Genomic DNA, 24035 nt, shown 5'->3' with positions numbered 1-24035 from the left:
ATCTCACTGTTCATTACAGATGCAGCACGTGGAGGGCTGTGAATGGCTGTTATTGACTTTCTCCTGTTGGAGTGTTGTATGTGGCAGTGAAATGACAGCTCTGGGAGACGTTCTCCTGCTTGTTTATGGGTTTGTGCTCAACTCAGAGTCTCAAAGCGGCCATTAATTGAGTTTGTGCTTGCTGGGAGGTTCGTTACCTGATCTGAAGGACGTAATAAGGGATGTAAGAGCACTCCATCTTTCACTCAAGAGGAGAGCAAAAGAGGTAAATATAAATATCTGTATATTATAGCTGGACAAACAGGGAATGAGGCTCTGTTGCCACTTCAAGCCATATGGTGGCTAAGCCTGAGTGCTTCCAGAAGAGGCAGTGAAAAACAAAACCTCTCCCCAATAACAGCTCATTGATCTTCAAGCAGGTAGACTGCAGGAAAGGCTTAGGCTGGTATGACCATTGCTTCAACGTTGGACATTGTTATTTTTCAGTGGTTACTCATCCTTCCTCTTCCTTTATGTCTGGCAAGGCTGGAAATGCCAAGTGTTGCCCAGCTGACCTCTTGCTAGGCCTTCCTCCAAGCTTTCTGGGGTTTATTAGCAATGATTTGTGCTTTAAGGACTAGTGAGATTCCTGAGTCATCCCCTTCGGCAGGGAGCTATTTATTTCAGTGTGTGTGTTACACTCCCTGGGAGTGGGTGTCTCTCTTCCGCTTTTGGATCCTGCCCTGACACTATATAAAGACTCCAGGCTTGAATGAGCAACAAAACCAACCCTCAAACTGGCTCCATCCTTGGGAAGATTGGTGCTGCTGATCCCATCTCTCCTGGCTGAAGGAGCATGGCCGTTTGGAGCACGGGTAGGAGCTTGCATGGGATGTTTGGGGTGTGGACATCTCGGGGTGTGGAGCTGCTGGGAGAGCTCGTGGGGACCTGAGTGAGCTCTTTGTCCTTGTCCAGGAGCAGCTCTTGCTCTGCAGCAGCTCATGGCAGAGGGAGAGGCAGTATTTGTACTCTCTTTTCTCCCCAGAGGTGGATTTGCTGGCGCTGTTGGGTTTTTGGTGAGTGGGAAAAGGAGAGATGATGTATTGAGTGTCTGTAATCAACGCTGGGATTAGAGCAGGGACTGGAGGTGCCATGGGCAGGTGTGGATGGTCTCCTCTGAGACACTGCCAGTGCTGGAGTTCCATTGTGTCATTTTTCCCAGGATGGGCCTTTTCAAACACACCCCATGGCCTTGCAGAAAGCTGCCGTGCTGTGACTTTGGGGCTGAAGGAGAGCCCCTCACAGAGCACCTCTCCGGGAGCTGCACAGAAACCTGCTAATGGCAGTGCTCATCCAAAAGCTGACTTCACACCCAATTAAGCATCACCCTGAGCCAGAGGGACAAGTCCTCATGTCATTATGTCTTGAACTCAATTGCTGGCACTTCATGAGGGCTGTGTCTCCATAGCCTGAGGGAACGAAGCATTTAATTCCTTTCAGCACGAAAGAAACTTGGTTAATGTGATCTCGTGGTTTGGTTCTTGTGGGTAGGGGATGCACATCTCTGTCATGGTCTTTTTCTTCATTAGGGCTATTCCTGTAAGGAAGGAAACAGACCTGGAGAGAAGGAGAATTTCCTGAGCTCTTTGTCTATAGTTTATTAGAATTTTGCACTGAATTTTTCTTCTCCACTCTTTTTTTTTTTCTTTTAACATCTAGATGTTTTTAATGCTATTCTTAATTAGCAGCTTCTTGCTTACCGTGCCAGCTAATGAGGGGTAGGAAGAATTTCTGCACTGACCTTTTGTGGCTGATGATGTTTTTCTTCTCTGCAACAGAAAACAGATGTAATTTCAATCTTTCTCTGAGCTGCCCCTCTGAGCCCAGAGGCTGCACTCCCCTGATGCAGTTGTGGGTGGTGGGAGCATCTCAAGCCATGTTAAATAGGACAGGGAAAGCTACTGAGGCTTAGCATGGGAATCAATAGATTAATGGCATGAATAGAATTGTAGAATTGGGTTGGAAGAGACCTTAAAGCTCATCTCAGTCCACCCCCTGCCATGGCAGGGACACCTTCCACTGTCCCAGGTTGCTCCAAGCCCCATCCAACCTGGCCTTGAATATTTCCAGGGATGGAGCAGCCAAATCTTCTCTGGGCAACTTGTGCCAGGGCCTCACCTCCCTCACTGGGAAGAATTTCTTCCTAATATCTAACCTAACCCTGCCTTTTATCAGTTTAGATAACAACATGTAGGTATGAAACTTGGTTCTAAATTGGTGATGGTTTTATTCAATCTTACTATGGGGAGAATGATTTGGATTGTAAGTATAGGAAAAGGTAATGAAAATGTCTGAATAAGACTAGTGAATGGGACTCCAAAGTTGTTCCTATCCTACTGTTTTTACCAGGAGGTGGGGATGTAAATACCTGCAAGTAGGTGTGACATATCCCAACCTCAGGTCTCCCTCCAAGCCTTGGAATAGCCATACCTAGGAGACCTGCTAATAGTTCAGGGCTTGATGTTGCCTGGACTTGACCCATCTATACACAAGACCTTGGGGAGCACCTCCATCAAACCTGCCATTTTTCTGCCCCTCTCTTCAGAGCCTTCTGTGGGTGTATGTTTGGCAGGGAGCACCTGCCCCAACCCCAGCCCCCTGCAGAGAAATGGGCTGAACCTCCATGCTGAAACTCGTGAAGCTAATGAATTGCCTCCCCATCTGTTTCTGGGGAAGCCCATGTACCCTGCAGCCACATCCCCGTGGGATGTGTTGAGAAGAGTGACCAGCGTCAAGCCTGACCCTGTGATGGCATTCCCTGCTGGCTGCAGTGGCCTGGTGGGATGTACATCCCATCTGGGAAACACAAGGGCTGGTAGAGCCCAGGGAGGCAGCACAGGCCTGATGGGTTTGCTCACTTATTTTCCATATGCTGAAAGACTGCAGAAATTAAATGAAGATTAATTAAACTTTTTTTTCCCCTCCTTCCTGCTTCCTCTTGCTCCTTGCTGTTTCTAGGGAAGACTGAAAATATGTGCTGGAGAGGAAGCTCATGTCTGAGCATCCTTTCATGAATGCAGCATATGGTCCCCATGGGACTGCAGGGAAAGGCCCTCTAATTATGGGGAATGTCCTGCGAGGCCAGGTTACACAACCAGGATGGAGCTGCTTCGGTTTAGCAGCAGGCTGGGGATGCTGTGACTCCAAATACTACCTGGCTGTTATCCATTCATTGCTTTGTATCACTCTCAGTGTCCTGAGCTCACAACACAGAGCACGCCCGCGGCTGCGAGCCAAGCGGGAGGTGGAAGGAGCGTGAGGGATCATGAAAGGGCCATTGGATATTTACAGTGCCCGCTGACATAATTCCCAGACAGCCCCAGCGCATCTCTGACGAGTCGCCAGGGAGATCTGGCTGCGGTGGCACCGAGTGAAGGTGACTCCTGGCCGGCTCTGGCAGGAGCAGGATGCCCTGATGGGGGATTCGTGCTGCGGCGTCTGCTCGCGGGCTCTGGAGCCAGCTCAGCATCCGGGAAAGGGATTCAGCACTGTTGCAACTGCCTTGAGCTGTTGCCTAAGGGAGGAACAACCCCTTGGCTGTGGTGCTGGAGGACGTTGTTCCTGTGAGCTCCCGGGTGGCTTTGTGCTGTCGTTTAAGATGCCGTGTTGGCTCTGGTCCACGTGAGCCCTGGTTGCTGGTGTGCTTTGCAGTGGTTTTGTGCCAGGCTTTGTGCTACTCCAGAAGGATTTATTGCTTGCTGAGGGCTGTGGATATGTCCTAAGTTAGACCTGGGCTTAAGCTCAGCTGTGCCCCTTTGTGCTGGGGGGAATCATCACCCTGTTTTCTAGTTTGGGAGCTGAGCTACAGAGGAATTCAGTGGTAAAGGGTGTCTGCAGCATAAAAATCCAGCATCCCTGCTCCCCAGGCTGTAACCCTAGCCTCCCCCTCCTCCAGCTGCAATAACCATTTCCCATACAGACAAGGAGCCTTCAGCATGTATCCTTGTCCCATCAGGCCTTCCTAGGTTTTGAATTATTAAATATTGTCTCTGATCTCCATTATAAATGTTTTTAAGGCATAGTTACTTATCAGAATAGAAAATGCTGTTTTTGACTTCATCTGCTTATGGGATTTACAATAAATGAGAACAGTTTTTAAAAAAATGGGGCTGGAAGTGTTCAGTGCCAGGTTGGATGGGGTTTGGAGCAACTTGGTCTAGTGGAAGGTGTCCCTGACCATGGCAGGAGGGTTGGAATGAGGTGATTTTTAACGTCCCCTCCAACTCCAATTTTCATAGAATTCCATGATTCGATGAAAAAGAAATCATGAGAGGCTTAGGTGGCTGGTAAACACAGAGAAATAACGTCTTTGCTAGAGGATGTCCAGTTTGGTCCCAGTGGGCACTCATGTGTCCCTTCTGTTTAAAACAAGCTCCCGTGCAAATTCATTAGCGTTAATAGGCTGAAGAGCGTTTGCTGCCGTGAATTCCAGGTGCCAGATTATAAACTGTGCTTGGGGAGTGCTCCTTCCCACATCCCCATCACCTCCTCCTCCCACAGCTGACAGAGACCCCAGCAAACCAGCTGGGTTAGAGCAAGGATTGTACCCCCAGCTCAGAGGAGCAAGGAGAAGGTGCAGATGCAGAGCAGGAGAGCCAGGGCCAGCTGCAGGCTCCAGCCAGCTGCTGAGCTCAGTGCTGGCTTGCTGTGGCTCCTGGGAGCCTGCAGTCCTGGCTGCAGATTGCTGTAATTCCCAAGGTCAGATCCGTGCTCGCTGCTGGTAAGGAATGGGTGGTACCTGCAGCTCTGCAGGAGATGGTTGGAACAGCAGAAACCCAACCCTGGTCCTGCTGTTGCTCATTCCCTTGCTGCAGCAGGGTCTTGCCCCACAGCTGGGCACATCTGTGTGTGTCTGTCCCAGGCACCTGCAGCATCCCTGAGAGGAGCTGCTGGCTGTAACCCAGGCAGGTGATCCCCTGTTTTTCCAGAGCAATGAAGCTGCCTTGGGAGCAAGCTGGGAATTTGATGTGGGGTCTCAGTGCTCTCAGGCAAGCTCTGATTTCCTCTGGGCCCCACGGGAGAGGCAGCATCTCCTTCTCCTGTTCCCAGGCTAAGCTGCAGCAGCTCTCCCAGGCAGCAGTACAGCTTGATGCCGCAGGGCTGGGGGAGCTGCTGGGGGACTTGGATCCTGCCTGAGAAAAGGGGGTTAAAAGCAGGTTTTTGCAAGCCTTTGCCTGCCATTTTAAACGGGAAGGATGTTTCCCTGGCAACGAGATGGATGCTTCCCAGCAGAGCATATGGCTTCCATCGACTTTGATTTACCAGCGTGTTGAAATGGCAGCTAGATAATCTCTCTTCAGCTTTAATGTGTCCATGCCCTGTTCCTTAGGAGTTTTTAAAGGGTCCAACCCCTGCAGTGCTCCCCCTGCTCTTGTCCCAGGGCTGGGGCTGCTGGGTGTCCCACACCAGGGCTGTGCCTGGTGACCTTTGCAAAGAGGGACCTGCAGAGAAGACCTGAGCGTCACCTGGAGCAAGGAGCTGCAGGGTGGGGAGGAAAACCTTCCCTGCCTCTGCTGCCTTTCCCCAGCCAAACAGCTCCTCCTCCTCCTCGGGGATTATAATCCACAGCCCTCTCTTCCTATTCTCCTCCCTGCTTTAAATCATTTTTAGATGTTTTCCACCTTTCACCACACAATCATCTGCCTCCTGCAGCTTGCTATTTATTGTTGTGTTTACTGGCACAGGGAAATAAGTAGAGGGAACAAACCTGTCATTTGCTGTGCGGGGGAACATGGGGGAGATGCTTTCTGGAAGCTCGTGGCTTTCCCAGGCTGGCTCATGTGTGCCAGCCCCACAGAGCTCACATGGCAGCTCCTCTGAGGGGCAGAAACAGAGGAGAAGAGGTCCTCATCCTCACTGCTGTCCATCACTTTGGAAAATTTGAAAAAAATCAGCCAACAGGTCCAAATTTTGGGTAGAGACAAGGAGGCTGCCAGACAGGGCAATTGTGTGAGGCTCATCCATTGCCTTAGGAGTCAGGAGATCCACAGAGGTTTGGTCACCACCTGATTGGTGCTGCCTGATCCTGATTCCCATCTGTCCATGCCTGGGTGGTTCACAGCAATGAGCAGCAGTGAGGGACAAGTGTTGGGTTTGGGAATTGGCTGGGTAATGCAGCCTGAATGGAAATGAAAAGGTTGTGCTGACCTGTGAACAGCTGCATTGCGGGGTCAGCTGGGGGGGCACATGCATCATTCATCCCCTTTCCACTGATGGAGGTTTTGGGGATGCTATGGATGAGGAAATGAGGTAATGTCACCTCCTTTGCAGGTATCCAGGTGAGCACATGTTGGCTCTCAGCCCCCAGCCCTGCTTGCAGCAACCCCAAAGCTGCACAGTTCAAACAAGGCTCCCTCATTAACTGAGGTTGCCTTGATTTCCTGTGGCAGGACAGTGTCTTTCCTCCCCTTCCTGGGCTGTTCAGCTCTGTGGGCAGCCTCTCCCTCTGCAAAAGGCTCTCAGTGTGTGAGCTGTGCTCTCCCACCCACACCTGGCCATTCACCTGCAGGATCCATGCCAGGAAGGAAGTGAGAGATGATAGAAGTGATCAATCTCCCTTCAGTGCTGGGGATTAATTCACCAGGTGCAGAGAGAGGCAGGATTGGCACTGTCTGTGCAGGTGTCATGAGCTTGCTGTTCTCTGCCCTGAGCCCAGTGTGGGTGGTGGCAGGATGATGTCCCCATTGCTCCTGGGGAGCACACAGCTGGGACAAATCTTGCTGCTGCTCGGGGAAACTTTGCTGATGGAGAGAAAAAGGTGGAAAAGGACTTTGAATTCAGAGTTGCAGCTCCTGGGAGACCCAAAATATTTCTATTAGTGGTGAAGTTAAGCAGGGATTGACTGGCAGCTGGTGTGATGTTCTCCCCTCCCTGCGGCATAACTGGGCTGGTTCAGCAATTTTTTAGGGCTAAAGTGCACTGCCTTCTTAATGCTGAGCTCTCCAGAGATCCAAGTTTGTTTTGCATCCCTTCAGCCTGGGCAGCTCCTCTGGGCTGCCTGTCTGCACTGCCCAAGCACTGCTCCTGGAGAAAATGTTCCCATCCTGACAGGAGCAGCTGCACAGACATGGAAAGCACCAGGGCTGTGTTCTGCCACCTCTGCTGTGGAGGATCATGATATCCTAAAAATGTGGGGAAGGGATGCAGAGCTCCAAAACAGATCACTGGCCTTTTATTTCTGGTTGTTGGACCTAATCCTGCATTTTTTCTTGTGCCAAACTCAGGTGTCTCTCAGGCATTGCAGGGTTTGGACCCAGCTGAGCTGCCTCTCTCATGGAAGTGCAGCCTCCTTGGCTTTCAGGGCATTATTCCTGATTTGTGCTGAAATGAGTGAGAGGGATCATCAATCCTGATTATTGTGGCATTCCTGTTATTCCTTGGGTTACATTTTTTTTACCTAGCTTGGGGTCATTATCTTTTGGGGACTGAAATCAAAAGGCTGTGGGCATCTTTTGCATCCTGGCTGTGAGTTCCTGCTCACTACCTGGGACAAGAGAGGTAAATTTAAAAAATTTGAATTATTTACCAACTCAGATATATTATATGAGCAGTTTGCAAATGCTTCCTTATTTTCCCCAAGACTCCATTAATTAAACAAACAAATGAGCAAATGAAATTAGCAGGGCTTCGGAAATCCTTTCATTTTGCACTTTGGTGCTATCCATTAGTCTCTGGTTCTCAGAAACCACATCGTTGTCTTCTAATTATCAAGGAATGAAGCTGGGGATTGACCCTGGGAAGTGACTGAGGCATCCCAGTACCTTCATTGTGGCCAGAATCTCTCTTATCTGGGAGGGAGCCCGGGAGCTCTGGGGTCCTGCCTTTACAGGAGCACAACCCAAGGGCCTCACCCATGGGGAAACCGAGGTTTTTAAAGGCAGCACATTGATTTGGAGCCATTGAGTTGCTTTCTGTGGGTTTGGGACAGTTTATGTGGCTGCTGAACCCCTGTGCCAGCAGCTCCCTGCTGATGCTCTCAGTGTGTTTGTTTGGGAGGTGCTGGGATTTGTGGTGCTGTAGAACTTGTGCAAAGTCAGAGATGGAGAAGTGATGCTGGAGGAGCTCAGGGGGATGGAGCTCATCCTTCGTGGGCAGGAAAACCTCAGGCTCCAGCTGAATCGCTGCTTCTGGGACAGACCTTTGAAAAACCAGCTACTATTCCTGTCTGCCACGGGAACCAGCCCGATTGGAGACAATCTTCCTATCTGCAATTAGACCAGAGCCTATTTTTGTATATCACATTCCCTCGAGGAATGTTTAGATGAGATGCAGCATTACATTTTATAGGGACAGCTTTCTTTTAACCCAGTTTTAGAGCTCACTTAAGTCAGGTCGAGTGACTCGCCCAGGTCAGTCAGAGGTGCTTGACCTCAGCAAGAGGAATTTTAATTCCTGTGTGCTCCAACCATGCAGCATTTCCTTGGCTTCTGTAATTTATTTTTCTTGGGGTGTTGCAGAAAAGCAAGGCTTAAGAAACAGAAATAACTTGATCTTCATGTAGGGATAAAGGTTAGATTAGGAAGGTTTGTCTTCCTGGGCTCACTAGCAATGATTTCTCAGGGGTGAGGAGGAAGCAGAGGCTCTTTTGGGGGAATACCCTGTGGGATGAAAGAGAAGCAGTGCTCAGATTTCAATCTGAATAATATGGGTATTGCATGAGACAGCAACTTTCCCTCACATTAAAATCAATGAACATGATCTGAATAAATGCCTGCACAGACATTTTAAGGATTACTTAAATGTCCAATATTTTATACTCTTAATTTACCACCCAATGCACTGTAATTGCACCGTGGGCTTTAGGATTCTCTCCCATGAACCATTTCTGCAGCTGCATGAATATATTTCTCCCCACCAAATTTTTTGAAAGAAAACCTCAGCCCGGCAGAGCTGAATCCCAGCAGGAACAGACTCTTCTGGCAGGTGCACTGGCTTGATTAATACTTTGGGTTTTCCTCCAGACATCTGGCTCCTCTGAGGCTGCGTGTGCAGGGCGAGGAGAATACACAGACAAGCATTTCCAAGTGATTCATTCTGGATGAGGACAAAGAGGAGCACTGGAGCTAGAACTTTGCATGCAGTCATTATTATTAATAAGGCTTTTATTCAGCCTAAGTTAAATTATTAGAGCCAGCCTGTAAAAAACCCCAAGCAATTCCTTACATTTAACTCCTTTTCCCACTGTAAATGTTCAGATCTTGATCTCCATTCCCTGGCACTTCCAGGCGGGTTTTGTTCTTCGAGGCTTCAATCCAGAAAAGCTCTTAAGCTCACTCTCACTCCTAAGTGTGAAGATACACAATCCTTTTCTGGACTAGGGACAAGTTATGTCATGCAAACCCCATTTCTGCTCAAATTCCGGCAGTCCATGGGTTTGGATCAGGACTCTGGCTCTGGCCTCAGGGCAGATGATGCCACTTCTGCTCTCTGACTGTTACCAGCAAGGGCAAAAAGCTGGAGGAGCTCTTGGAGTGGAAACTGATTTCAGAAGTGGTGGATGTTGAAGGAGAAAATGTATTTGAACCCATATCCTGCTCTTCTTTCTGCAAAATGTGCTGCCTAAATAGGAGGAAGGCAGGGCAAGAGGTTTTCTTGTGGCTTGGTTGTGCCACTTTGCCATACTCGTACAGGGGGATTTCACAGATGTGTAGATGTGGCACTTGGGGACATCATTTAGGGGTGGCCTTGGCAGTGCTGGGGAAGGGTTGGACTCACTGATCTTGGAGGGTTTTTCAAACTAAGTCATTCTATGATTTTCCTTCCCATCCCAGTGCCACCCCTTTAACACAGATCTCTACAAGATTTCTTCCTCTGTAGCCTGATGAATTCTTACCTCCCAGCCCACCATCTAACTGGTGGGCTCCCAGCCCACCAGCCACCATCCCAGCCACACCACAGCCTTCCCTGGAACACTGCTTTGGTCCTCTGGAGGTGTTCCAGTGCTCCTTTCAGACCCCCTGCTCCAGTGGAAGGTGTCAGCCCCAAGGCAGGGGGTTGGAATTAGGTGATCTTTAAGGTCCCTTCCAACCCAAACCATCCCGCAGTTCACACTGCTGTCCTTCATGCTCTTTATGGCTTTGTACAAGCAGGGGGATTCTTATCAAGGCTGCTCAGGCATCACCTGAGTGCTCTGAGAATGCACAGGAGCTGTTAATGTTGTCCCAGACAGGCCTTTGATAATGATTTATTAAAAAGTTTATAAACCATGACAATCCCTGCCTTGGAGCCAGCCAGTGTGTTTACCATAAACAGCATTTCCTACCCGCATGGATGCTCAGGGATCCTCCAGGACAGAGGATGGACCTTGGCATGGCCAGACCTGAGGGGATTGAGACACCATCAGGAGCTATTTTTGGGAAGGAGAGCATTTATTAAGGCACAGAACCAAAAGGCAGGACTCTCCATTTCTATTTCCAGCTCTTCTAGTGACAGAATTTGCCTTGGGAGATGATTTTGGCTGAGGCTGAGGGATGTGGGAACCCGGAGTGAGGCATTTAGGCTTCTATTCAGCCTTGTAAATGAGCAGCCAGGTTGCAAGTCACAGCAGGATTGCTTACATGAATAAAGATGATGGATGCTCCTGGCTAAGGGTAGGTGCCATACGACAAAGTCTTTATCCCTGGAAAAGTCATGGCTTTCTCAGCATTTTGCTTCTGACTCAATGGAGGTTTAAATTGAGCTGAAAATACTCCTATTCTGATTTCGAGGCTCTCTGAGCACTAAAAGGCATTTGCCAATCTCGGTTTCTCTTTGCTGGGGATGCTCTTTCACCTTCACTTATTGTCATTTCTGTATTTTCCTGGCCTTTGATTTACATCAAAGTTTTAGGTACTTGAACTGCAGCCTTTTACAACAAATGGATTTACTGGGATGGCAGCAGGGTTGCACATAAGCACAATTGTTTTATTTTAGCACAATTATCAATGCCTTGTTTACATCCCCAAAGCAATTTTCAAGTGTTTTAACTGTTTTAAGTTGCTTTTCAGTGTTCAGCTCTCGAATGCCTGTAGTAAAATACTCCTTCCTTTCCAGCTTTTCCCCTTCTAATTAAACAAATCATTAAGGTCCTTTCTCAATTCCAGGGGAAACCATCAAAGTGGGCAACAAGCACAGGGGCTTTTTACAAGCTCCTGTCACCTCCTTGTGTTGTATCCATCTCCATCACATCCAGGAATCCAATTGCTAATTAGTGGTGCTCCATCAGAGGAACCCCAACGTTTCTCAATGTCAGTGAATGCTATTTGAATATGAGTATTTCAGGAATAAATTTAGAGGCCTTTTAAAATTCTTATGTAAATGGGTGTGTAGATTCCAAGGGGGTTTCTTTTGGAAGGCAAATTAGATGATTAACCTGAGAAGCTTTATGATGATTCCATCATGTGCTTTCGCTGAGGGGAAAAAAAAAAAGAGAGGGACAATCTTTCCTATTTCATGCCATTTTAAGCATTTTTACTTCCATTGGGGAGTTCAGTCATTTCTTTTTCTGTTGCTAACCTGAAGCACAGCGGATATGGAATCTGGATATGCAGATTTTGTGCCGGGATTTAAAAATTGTAATAAGAAGCTTGCACAGGTGTTTTAAGTCAACATAACCTTTGGATGTAAAGTCAGACTTTGCAGGTCTTTGGATTTACTGGCATTAGCAGCAGTCAGATTTGCACAGCTGAGTCTTTCCTGAGCTTAAAGGTCTCAGCAACAGGCGTGGGGGATGCTGGAGCAGCAGAAGGTGCTGGGGGCCTGCAGGAATGGGTGGTGGGTGAGAAAATGCAGTGAGGTGTCCTTCCCCAGCAGGCTGGAGACAGATTTCTCCTTCCCATCACTCTGTGGAGGAGACAGTGGTCCCAAAACCCCCTGAATGCTGCTTGGAGTTTGGGGGATGCTGGTGCTGACTCCAGCCCTGCATCAGGCAGGACCTGTCTGCTCAGGAGGAGGATATTGTCTTCCCCAATGCTCTAAGCAGAATTGGCATCTTTAATGTAAAAATCGCTAGATGGGGCCTAATTAATGTTCCTTATTGCACATTAACATTTCCCAGAGTCAGGCTGCAGACGTAATTTGCTTTGGTTAGATATTTAGCTTTAAAAATTAGATTCATCCCAACTGCTACACTATTTATTGGCTTGTTTCCCTTTCCTTAGCTATCCATTATTCTCTGAAGCCCTTTCCTGACCTGTCTGGGTAGATTAGGTGGAATTAAAGCAGACTCCAGCTTCCTGTTCCCCACTGCGCTCCCTCTGTGGCAGCTCAGAGGAAACATGCCCAGATGTGCACGTACCTCTCAGCTTCCCTCTTGCACTCCTCTATCCAAAGGGGATCTGCAGATCCCTCAAAGTCTCCCAGGAGCCACACAGACCTCAACCCCCCCAAATTCAGTTTCCTTGTGGAAAGGTGTCATTCTCTGAGTCTCCTTTTCCAGCCCCACAGAGGTTCGTGGGCCCTACAGTCGAGCAGAGCAGCTGTGCATCACTGTGGAGCTATTTTGGGATGCTGGTGCATCTCACCCTGTGCTGAGCCAGAGCATCCCTGGCTGGCAGGACTGTCCCTTACCTGGTGGCTGGGACAGGGAGATTCCTTACCCGTTGGGATTGAGCCAGGGGAGGTTTCTGTCCCTGTGGGATTTGGCTGTGGATCTCCCATGCTTTGCTGGAGAAGCTGCTGCATTCCCTGCTGCCTCCTGTGCTCGGCAGTGCTGTAATTAATGCTGGCCCTGCCTGCCTGATCTGCATCAGGTCTCCCTGGCAATAGGAGCCCTGGAGAGCCCAGAGTGGAAATTACAGCAGCACTGAGCTGGCCCTGGGGAGCTGAGGAGAGCAGAGAGGCTGGGGATGAGGCTGCAGGGATGTGCTGGAAGAGGGAAAAGCTGCACCCAGGTGTGTCTGACTGCTCCTGGAGCTGCCCCAGCTCTCCCCATAAGCACAGCTTGCAGAATCCATCCTTGGGATTTGGAGTGATAAAACAATTTCTGTTATTTTTTTTCCCCCATGTCTCATCAATATCTGTCTAGTGACTATTATCATACAGGAATCCTCTTTTTTTGTGGTGTGTATCCCTGCCAGGACTCGTCATTTGGGAGTGGCTTCATTCTGGGTCTATCCTTGGGGAAAACTGAGCAAACACAGTGTGCAAGCCTGCTCTGATATTGGCACTTTGCTTTCAGCTCTTCCTCAGGCACTTTACAGAGATGTTTGGTCACAAAAAGAAACACAACTCACATTCTACCTCTTTAATCAGCAAATGTAGAATTCTCTTTTCCCTTGATCCCTTTCCATTATCTTTTTTTTGTTGTCGTTTTTGTTGTTTTTCTTCCCCCTCTTTCTTCTCTCATTGATTATTCATTTGTTTCTCACTTCAGCATAGAAGTTTGCAGCAAAATCTGGGCCATCCCAGGAGTGGGGCTGCATGACCCAGTTGCAGCTCCTTCCCTCCTGGATTGTGGGATTCTGCTCCCTCTGCTGCAGTGTGGGCAGCAGTGGAGCCCCTTCTCCAGCTCCCAGGGCATGGCCCCAGCAATTTGGAGGATGTTGGGATGGATGGAATCCATTGGACTGCAGGGCAGGCTGTGGAAGGGTTGTTTATGGCAAGGGTTTTGAAAGAACAGCTTGGGGAGAAAAGGTATTGAAGTGGGACCTTGGCGAGACATTGAGGGACATCATGAGTGGGATTGAAGGGGAAGCTTTCTCTACTCTCCTGAGGTTGTTTCAAGTGTCTGCACACCAAACCTGATGTGAAAAGGGGACATTTGCAGTGAGAAATCAGGCAATTATCCTTATCTGCTCAGTGCTGGATTCATCTTGTGGCTGATAAAGCTCAGCCTTGGCTGAGATGGCTCTGCAGGTCCCTTACCTCCAGCAGTCCCTACCTCCCCACCACGTTTCAGCCTGTGGTTCGAATAAATTCTGCAAATCTCCCTATTTTTACTTGTTACTGTGACATTAATGGTCACTGCAAAGCCACAAGCACGACCCGCTGGTGTGAAACTCCTTCTCTTTATTCACCAAAAAGCAATAGCCCCCACCAGCAGAACCAAACCTTATAAATATTCACAATGCAGTTTGTAGGAATGTGAGACAAAGTCAGACAGATGAATTATTTAATGCTCTTAAAGAATGCAGCTTTTAGTTTCTCCTTGCGCTGGCCTACTTTATTGTATTAGTAAATCGATCCCTTGTAAATTAATTTCCCTGCTTTCGCTAGCAAGCAGTGGGCAGGGGTGGAAGCCTCCATCCTTGAGCAGATGCCAGGACACCTCAGCAGCTGCAGATTCAGGCGCTGAGTGTCAGAAGAGAGTCGAGCCCCCGTCACTCATTCAGTGCCCTTTGATTTGCATCAGAACATGCAGACTGGGCAGCTTTGAGTGACAGGCTGGGGTGGCACTGCTCAGGCTGCTTTGGGAGGCTGCTCGTGGATGTAGATGTCAGTGAGACCTGGATGCATGCTGGGGTTTGAGGATCTCCCTGATTTTGTGGTGAATTAGAGGCTGAGAGAGCTGATATTAAAGTTGGGTGTCCCCCAGCCCATGACATGCCTGAAGGGCTGGGACAGAGACCAGCCCAGCTCCCTCCCCAGTGCCAGCAGAGCCAAGATCACATTCCCTTGGGCTGGATCAAACCCCTCTTCTGTCCCGTGTCTGGCCACAGAAGAGCAGAGTAACAGCCACCCACCTCCCAGGGATGCTACAAAAAACCCAGAAAATCACCATCCTTTCCAGGCAGTGAGGAGTTAATGTGGAGTACCTGCCTAAGAAGGGAACATTAAATCCACCCAAAAATTTCCTACTCTGGCAAGAATTGCAGCACCACTTCTGTGTGAGCTTTTGTGGATGCAAATGCATAAGTAGAGCATGAGTGGAGCTCCTCCTCAGCCCATGCTCCTGCTGCTCAGCCAGTCTGCTCCCCTCTTATCCCAGTTAGGAATGTCATTTGGATGCTTTTGGAAGCATGTTGTTGAAAGAGCTGACACTTCCTTGGGGACAAAATGTCAGATGTGATCAGAGCTGGAAGGGGAACTGGATTGGCACTGGCCAAAGTGGGGACAGTCCCGTGGGTCCATCCCCAGTCCTTCCAGTCAGCAAAACTGGACACTTTATTTACCCTTTTTACATGGTGGAGTAGCAGCAGTGCAGTAAATACTCAGAAATATAACCAAATTACTTTCTGAGTCAGTTTGATGAGTGTGAAAATTTACTGCCATTAAGACCAGCCTTCTCTCTGTCTCCCTTTTTTTGTTCTGTAGTTTTCTACTAGTGTTCTCCTGCCTGGTGCTGTCTGTCTTTTCAACCATTGATGAGTACCAGAACAGCTCAGAAGGCGCCCTTTACATCCTGGTAAGTGGGAACTGACAGTGAGGTATTAAAATAAAGTCAAAACCACACAAAACCAGGGGGTGTTTGAGGCAAGAATTTAGGCTGTCACTTGTGAGAGGGGGACCACTAGGCCCTGTGCGTCAGAAATGGGAAAAATTAAAAAAAAAAACCCAGGGCTGCTGGATTCATCTGTCTCCTTTCCTTTTGTCTGTTTCCCTCTTCCCCATCCCTGCCCTACATCAAATCAAAAGGTGCTGCAGACTAATTAGGGCTTCACCAGGTTTGACACATGAGAAAGGTGAGATAAAATCTCAGAGGGAAGGGAACATGCAGAGGATATTCAGGTGGAGATGGAAATAGATGGAAAGAGCTCACATGGCATCAAGGGATGGAAGATCTACACCACCCCTGCACCAGATCGCCCAGCACACACAGGCAACCAGGCCAGTTTTCTAAGAAAAAAGCTGAAATCCCCTTTCATCATCCCCTAGGATTATTCCCATTCAGTGATTTCCTTCTCTGCTCTTCCCTGAGCTGCTCAGCATTAACTGAGTTGGGTCCTGGAGACTGATGGTAGGGAGACAGCGGGGTGTTTGTCAGTCCTGTGATGGGGGAACAAACACAATGCGAGGAGGTGTAAAACTCCAGCTCATGGCTGCAGCGTGCAGCACCTCTCACCACCCTGAGGAGGAGCAGGGAAGACACAAAAGCAGAGCTCTGATGATCTTTCAAGCCTGGGCTCTCTGTTGAGTGGTGCAGACAGCTCGGTGATGTATTTTCTGAGGCGAATTTTTCTCAGGCCGTGGGTTTGTCCTTTATTCCGGAGCGTGCTCTCCATCATCCTTCTTTCCTGACTCATGGCATTGTCCCCCTGGCAGGAAATTGTCACCATCGTGGTGTTTGGGGTGGAATACTTTGTGAGGATTTGGGCTGCTGGCTGCTGCTGCCGATACCGGGGCTGGAGGGGAAGGTTGAAATTTGCCCGCAAGCCTTTCTGTGTCATCGGTAAGACCTGAGTCCCTGCATGAGATTTCCCAATCCAGGATGGCCATCCCAAGCCATTCCTTGCATGGTGTTCCAAGTGTCTTGCATGTATTTTGGGGGTTAGACTTCAGCTCCTTCATGGTCACCTTGAGAAAGGAAAAAACCCAAAGGCAGAAGTGCTAATCCATGGGCATATTTTTTGTTATTCATCACAGTGTTCTCCCTGTTTTCTGCTGACCTGGGAGCCATCCCAGTGCCCTGCACACCTCAGGCACCACTGACAGCTGTGCACAGCCACAGAAAGGGGTTCAGCCTTGGGAAACTGAGCACAGGAGCTGGAATCCTGCAATCCTCTATCCAACCTCCACACCAAATTGTTCCCAAGCCATTGAGATGCTGTGTCTCACTCTGCCTTCCCTGGTGCTGATGAGCTGCCTCACAAGGGAGTTGTGAGACTTAATTAATTCTTCTTTGCAAAGTGCTCAGTGAGTCTCCTGTGAGAGGGGCCATCTGGGCACAGAAATTATTTTTTCTGGGATTGGAAATGGACAGAGTGGCCATGCTCTTCACTATGGGCACTGTCTTCGATTGTCCAGGAGCTGGCAATGGGCATATGCAGGATTTCAGTTTATTCCACAGAAAAACACTCCTATAAAATTTGTGTAGCAAATCAGGGAAGAGGGAGGTTTATAGGATCTTTGCTATGTATTGGGCAAGACCTTTTTTCTTTGCCTATTTCTTGGACTTTCTTTGTCCATAAGAACCTTAGGATTACTATGGAGGACATACAGATTTTCATTCCCAGTTTAGATGGGGGAATTCCCTGCTCTGTCTAAGAGGCAGCTGTGGCTGATGAAGGAAGGGGCTTGCCTTTGGCAACGATTTAACACTGAATCATTTCAAAATTCAGTCTTTGCAGCATTTGACACATTTCCTATGGGAACGATGAGCATGGAGAGGGAAACTAGGATGTTTCCACAAGGTGTGCAGTGGCTCCTTTCATCCAGTTTCACATCACTGCTCTGTCCCTCCAGCACAGGATCCAAGTGCAGTAGATCCCTGCTAGGCACAATGTTCTCCCTGTTATCCCACATTGCTCAGCTTTTCCCACCCTGTTTTCCCACAGACATCATGGTGCTGATCGCATCCATCGCCGTGCTGGCAGCAGGGTCCCAAGGGAATGTCTTTGCCACCTCGGCACTCAGGAGTTTGAGGTTCCTGCAGATCCTGCGCATGATCCGCATGGACAGACGTGGTGGCACCTGGAAGCTCCTGGGCTCTGTGGTCTATGCACACAGCAAGGTGAGCAAGGGCGTGGAGCTGCCCTGGGTGTTACCCCCTCCAGAGACACTGCTTGGGCTCAGCTCTCCATCCCAAAGCTCTCGCAGACCTGGGGATATTGGAAAAACTCTGTAGGGAACACAGGGAGCAACACAGTCAGAGACACAAGGTGTGATGGAGCACTCCAGTCAGGGAGGGAAGGGAGGGAGAGATTCCAGTCATGGAACCAATCCCTGGTGTAAGGGGGTCAGTTTGGGAAGAGTTTGTTGATATTTTTTTGTTTTCTGCTGCTGTATTTATGAATTTAACTTTTCTCCTGCTTCCTTCACTTTCTTTTCCCCAGAGAAGCTTGGCCAGCTTACCCAGCGTTGTGTAAAAATCATAGAAAATTTGTGTCTCTTTAGTCCACCCTTGTAGTAACCTCATCCAAAAAATAAACACTCCTGTGAATTCTGAATTAAAACTGCCCTGCAACTGAAGGATGTTGCATCCAGACCCCAACTTCACAGCTCCTCATAATTTAGTGGAAGGGACCTGCCTTAAGCGGACTCTCAAGGGCTTGGGGATTCCTATTTTAGTTTCAACATGACTTCCTTGTTTGAACTGGGGAAATATTAGAGTTTTTAAAATCTCAGTCCCATATCTTACAATAATGGAGCTCTTAACATTCCCTGCTAAATTTGCTGTGTGTGTTTAGATTATTTGGTCTTCAGGTCTGGCAGAGCCACCACCTCATGGTCCCATCTCAAAAAGTGCCATTACTGATCTCCAGCCAAAGCCCCAAAACTTAAATGCAGGAGAAGTTCAGATCCAGCAGCAAGCAAGAAACTCAGCATTTGAAGATGCGCACCAGGACTGCAATTAATCTCTTCTTTCTTTTAATGATCTCGCAGGAGCTGATTACTGCCTGGTATATTGGCTTCCTGTGCCTCATCCTGGCCTCTTTCCTGGTGTACTTGGCCGAGAAGGGAGAAAATGAGCACTTTGATACATACGCAGATGCACTCTGGTGGGGTCTGGTAAGTAATTTCCATAGAGCAGCTGCTGGTTATTAAAATAAAATGTCCATTAACCCTCCATCTTCTATCACTTACGTGAGGTATCGACTTAGAGAGTGCTTAGTTAACATTTTTATTAAATGGCTTCAGGCTGCTCCATTTAGCTCTTTTTCTTATATAAACCTCTTAGAAATTGTTAGGGGATCACATTTCTGAATTAGCTGGAGCTGCAGGGGAACTGAGAACTCTTGTGCTCCAACTCATGGGCTTGAGCTCTGTCGTGACAGAGGCAGGTCAGAGAGAGATCCCACAGCACGGGGTGCTTTGATCATTGTTTTGACAAGCATTGCTGCCCTTTAATTATTCAAATTGCACTTGGGCAAGGCGCTGTTGAACATGCTGGAATAAATTTTATAAAATTAATAGGGCCTAAGTAGCAGAAAGACTCCAGCAGGGCGAGCACTCCCTGTCACATCTCTGCTGAAAGGGCAGTACTTGTGGTTTGCTCGGCGTGTGCGTGTGCATGTGAATTATTGGATTACCCGATTAACAAAGAGAGAATTAATGACGTTCTAATCTTCTTGCGTTATTGTTCTTCTGCTCCATCACTAGTTTGGCCTTGATTACAAAGCATGTAATGAAAATCCCCGATCTGATCAAATCCCAATAACAGGCTTGGGGAGGAATCGGCTGATCAAGCAGCTCCTCCATTCCAACAAAGGGAAAGAGGCAGTGAATTGCTTTTCAAGCCCCTTAGTTGGGGCAGAAAAATAAAAACAAAGCCCAGTTTGACATAACGAGAAAATAAACAATGAGGGGAAAGTGACAGCCCAGATTAGAGCTCAGTCTGGGGAGAACCATGGGCAGATTTATCCCTTCTGCTTCTGAGGCTGTTTTGCCACTGAGAAGATCAGAAAAAAATTTGGCTTCATTAAAATAAATAGTTTTTGTCACTGTCCAACTCATGGGTCTAGTACAGGCAGATGTTGAGAGATGGGTTAAATCAAAATTCAGGTTCAGAAACTCATTTGGTTGATCTTAGTGGATCCAATCCTTGTTGTTTTCTATCGAAATTACAAAAATATAGTAAACCAGCTTTGCAGTGATTATGGAGAGAGCCTTGCTCTGACTTTGTGTTTCAGTAAGGATTAGCCACTTAGATGCATTTGTTAACCACTTGGCCAAAATAGCATCTAATTGATAAGGCTTTTAGTGGGCTCAATTAAAAGGTGCTTTGGGATCGTACTTCCATTTGTGTAAAAGTGATTTTTTTATTCCAAATGGAAGACGTATTTCCAATGCCACATCAGCATGGTGTCACCTCCCCATCCTTCTCTGCCTTGTCCTGCTGGTCCCAGCATCTCCAAATCCTTTTGGAAGCCTTGGGGGAATACCCAGCATTTCCCACTGTGATGTCCATGGACTGAAGTGGGAAAAGTTGTCTTCTCCTGCAGTCTGAAATTCTGAGGTTTCTGTCTCCAACAAATCTCTCAGGGTCTTCCCCAAAATACAGATAGCAACTCGCCAGCTCTCTCTTGGTGCATCCCTAAAAAAAACCCCTATCCCTAAATGAGGTGCTGTGAAGGAGCCATAATTCATCCTCTCAGCCTAAAAGGCTCTTTTTAAAGAGGGGAGGGGAGACCAGCCAATAGGCACTGCTGGAAAGACTGGGAATAAACAGCAGCAGATCTCTGTGCATGCAAATAGCTTTCCTGAGCTGCCGAAAGGGAGTTTGGGGGAATGGTGCTGGTTCCTTCCCCTGCCGAAGACACAACCCCTCCTGGGGGAGGTTCTGAGCTGCCGCCAGCCTCTGCACCAGATGGCAGCTCTCTCTGTGACAGCAAAAGGCACCAAAACGCTCCCAACTGGTGTGAAAACCCAGCACGTGAGCAGGATGGGTGTCGGGGTGTCTGTGCATCCCACAGAGCTGCCCATCCCTGCTGGTCCCCCAGCTCCCTCACACAGCTCAGGGCACGCAGTGACCTGGCTCCTCCCTATCCCACCGAGTGTGGTGGGAGTTTTGGCTGTGTTGTTTCAGCTTTAAGTCAGTCTGACCAGGGCTGATCTCCTTGCAGATCACTCTCACCACCATCGGCTACGGGGACAAGTATCCACAGACCTGGAACGGGCGGCTGCTGGCGGCGACCTTCACACTCATCGGCGTCTCCTTCTTCGCCCTTCCTGCCGTAAGTGGGAGGGTGCTGGGGGGGCTGAGCTCACCTGGGCCTTGTCCCCGTTCCCTGGAGCTTGGTGACACTGTGACAGCTGCAATGGGATGCACTCAGAGATCTCCAGACTGTGATGCTCTGTGGCTTTTGAATCAAAGAGTGAAGGAGAAAAAGGGGAAGCGTGTTTGAATATCCACAACTTGGGCACTGTGTGTGTGAGCAAACGGGGTGGAAACTCTAGGTTTGGCTCTGCACAAATATTTATGGAAGCAATAAAAAGCGGTTTTTCCCCCAGAGGGCTGTTCCTTGGGGTAATTAATGGCTTTAACCTGAAAGAGGATAGATTTAGATTGGATATTAGGAAAAGTCCTTCCCTGTGAGGGTGGTGAGGCTCTGGCACAGGTTGCCCAGAGAAGCTGTGCCTGCCCCATCAAGGCCAGGTTGGAAGGGGCTCTGAACAACGTGGGACAGTGGAAGGCGTCCCTGCCCATGGCAGGGGGTTGGAATGAGATGAGCATTAAGGTCCTTTCCAACCCAACCCAGTCTGTCATTCTGCGATTACACCATTTCAGCAAATTCCCCCAGTGCATTTCAGTGTGTTGCATGGATATGGATTCCTATGGGGATAATCTGCTGAATGCTAGCACGCTGGGGTTCTTTTGTATTTTATCAGTTGGCTGGAGGTAGTTTGGGAAAAATTGCAATTGCAGTGAGTGCCAGCAAAGTCTGCTGCCCCTTGGAAAGTGTCTGCCACGGCTGCTGGGATGGAGACTCCTTCCTTCCTCTATGTTTCAATCAAAAAATGAGCCAGAAAAAAACCTCTGGAGGGAAAGCTGGCCACAGTTTTTAAGTGGAAGCTTAACGAAACCCCTGCTCACAGTGAATTTTTGTTCTCTTCCCCAGGGCATCTTGGGTTCAGGGTTTGCTCTGAAGGTTCAAGAGCAGCATCGACAAAAACACTTTGAGAAGAGGCGAAACCCAGCAGCAGGCCTGATCCAGGTGAGGGTCACACCCAAGGTTTGCATCATCCTGGTTTTGGGGGGCTTCACAGAGTTTTAGGAGCTGGGGAGGAGGTGGGCAGGTGAAAAATGGGGCCATGTGTGTAAGGTGCGAGACAGCAGCTGGTGACTGGTTTTGTCTGGGAATAAATGCCAGGAAATCAACCGTGGGAAAATAGCATATGTGGTAGGGAATCTAGAGAGAAAAGGGATGAAATTCAGCCCAGCTCAGCAAGACAAATGCATTAGGACAGTCTGTTTTCACCCTTTTTTTCCTCCCCAAAGAGAATATTTATACTGATGAAAAGGTACAGTTGGGAGCATTTTCTTCACGAGAACAGATGTCCATGCAGAAGGCTGGCCTTGGTGTATGTCTTGGAGAATGGAAATTAGTCATTTTACATTCCCCTGCTCCTCTCTCTCCACAGTTTTCACTCCTTAATGAGAAACAACACCCATTTCATCCCTGCCCTCAGCCTGGCAGTGAATGCCAGGGACCCACAGCATTTTTAACCGGGCTCTCACAGTCAGGAGCATCATGGCACCACCCCAAATTTGTCACTTATCAAATCGAGGAGAAGACAAAATGCTGGATCATCCCATAGGGCTTGCTGTTGGTTGAGGTTTATAAACCCAGGGTGGTTCTGGCCATGCCTGGGTCCACCATCCCACTGGATTTTCTCCTGCACAGGCGGCTTGGAGATTTTATGCCACCAACCTGTCCCGGACGGACCTGCACTCCACCTGGCAGTACTACGAGCGCACCGTCACCGTCCCCATGTACAGGTACCTCCTCCTCCAGCCTCCTCCTCCACTGCCTTCCTCGTGATGCCACTGTCTCCATAGTTATTTTTGTTAGCTGGATATATAATTTTGCTTATTTATTTACTTTTTTGTTCGTTTTTTAATTGAAAAAGTTGATTTCAAGGGATCCTAAAGGCTGGTATATGCTTTTTCTTTTGGAGTTTTTTTTGCTTTGTATTTTTTCATTGTTTTTCTTTTTTGACTTGATTTTAATTTCTCTGTTGCTTTGTGTTTTGTTTTTTTGTTTTTTTTTCTTCTCATGTCTTTGTGTGTGTACATGCTCTTCTTTTCACCTTTATTTCTCCACGCCTGCTGGTAGTTGCATTGTGTTGTGACAGTTGCCGTGCCCAGGTGTGAAGACCTCCCTCCAAGCTGCCCTGGATCATAGGTAAACACCACCCTCACCCTACCTGCAGCTCCTCGTGCACTCCCAGGTTCTCCTTGCTGGTCCAACTGGTCTCTAATGGTCCTTCTGCCTTTCAGCAAACTTCTCTCCCTCCCTCGACCAGCCTGGCACTTTGCCAGCTGCATTTTCCTTGGGTCCTCCTTTCCTTTCTTTTCCTGTTTTATTCTCTAAGAGGAGGAAAATAACTCGGGATTCAAGGAGCGTTTTCCCATTTCTTGTATCCCATTTATCCATTCCAGTGTGTTGTCACAAGCAGGCAATGACTCTGGAGCTGTGATGGATGAGGCTGCTGAACACCACCGTGTTTTAGCAGCGCCCATCTGCCTTGCCCTACCTGCAGGTTTTCAAGGTGAAACCACACAGGGTAGAGCAGTGCTGTGGGAATTCACAGCCCTCTGGGATTTGGAGCTTCATGGAGCTGGGGACAGAGTCCCCTGCCATGCCTCCCAGCCCCCCAGGACGTGGGGAAGCACTGCATCCTTCATGTCCCCTTTGGGCTTGGTGGCTTCCTCAGAAGCCAAAATGCACAATGTTCTGTTCATTCTCACCCCACACTTCCCTGTATCCTGGCAGGGCCATGCATCCCTTTCTGGTGTATTTTTGAGGGCTGTCCATGACTCTCTGGGTTTGTAGAATGGTTGGACATGTTTGTTTGACATTCCTGTAGCTCTGTGGAGGTTTTTTGGGGTGTGATTGGGCTCCCTGTGCCCCATCTCCCTGCTTCCACACAGGGCTGTGGTCCAGCACTGGGCTGTGCCACTGCAGGAATAATCCCTTCCTCTTTTCCTGTATTACTGGTGCCTTTTAGCCCTCAGGCAGACAGCCTGGATGTATTTCCCGGGGTAAGCTTTAGCCTGTATTTCAAACACAGCAGCCAGCCTCTTAATCCATCATAAAAACCTGTTGGAAGTCACATTGTTGTGGTCAGTGAGTTCTCATTGGATTCATTCCCAATGTGTGTCTGATTGGTTGCTTTCCCCCTAGAAATTGATGAACCAGCTACGAGATTTTATCTAAAAAACCAGAAATAACAACAACAACAACCCAACAGAGCAG

The 24035-nt window shown here is 48.4% G+C and overlaps 1 protein-coding gene across 14 annotated transcripts in view; it reads left to right on the top strand.

The window, feature by feature from the left end:
- Positions 1 to 24035, top strand: part of KCNQ2 (potassium voltage-gated channel subfamily Q member 2) — a 74045-nt gene that overhangs the window by 8506 nt on the left and 41504 nt on the right. For all 14 annotated transcript variants that reach the window (XR_014856015.1, XM_085079350.1, XM_085079355.1 and 11 more), the window contains exons 2-8: positions 15271 to 15361; positions 16219 to 16345; positions 17451 to 17626; positions 18499 to 18624; positions 20679 to 20789; positions 21675 to 21770; positions 22461 to 22555. Coding sequence is in view for 13 of the 14 variants with exons in the window: in XM_085079350.1 (XP_084935476.1) it covers positions 15271 to 15361; positions 16219 to 16345; positions 17451 to 17626; positions 18499 to 18624; positions 20679 to 20789; positions 21675 to 21770; positions 22461 to 22555 (822 nt within the window). In the remaining variant the exon portion in view is untranslated. The remainder of the gene's footprint in view (positions 1 to 15270; positions 15362 to 16218; positions 16346 to 17450; positions 17627 to 18498; positions 18625 to 20678; positions 20790 to 21674; positions 21771 to 22460; positions 22556 to 24035) is intronic.

Source organism: Lichenostomus cassidix, chromosome 20 (genome assembly GCF_008360975.1).
Source record: "Lichenostomus cassidix isolate B80296 chromosome 20, HeHo_3.0, whole genome shotgun sequence".
Classification (NCBI taxonomy): domain Eukaryota; kingdom Metazoa; phylum Chordata; class Aves; order Passeriformes; family Meliphagidae; genus Lichenostomus; species Lichenostomus cassidix.
Note: the sequence above shows the minus strand (reverse complement) of the source record. Positions and strands in the feature narration are given on the sequence as shown.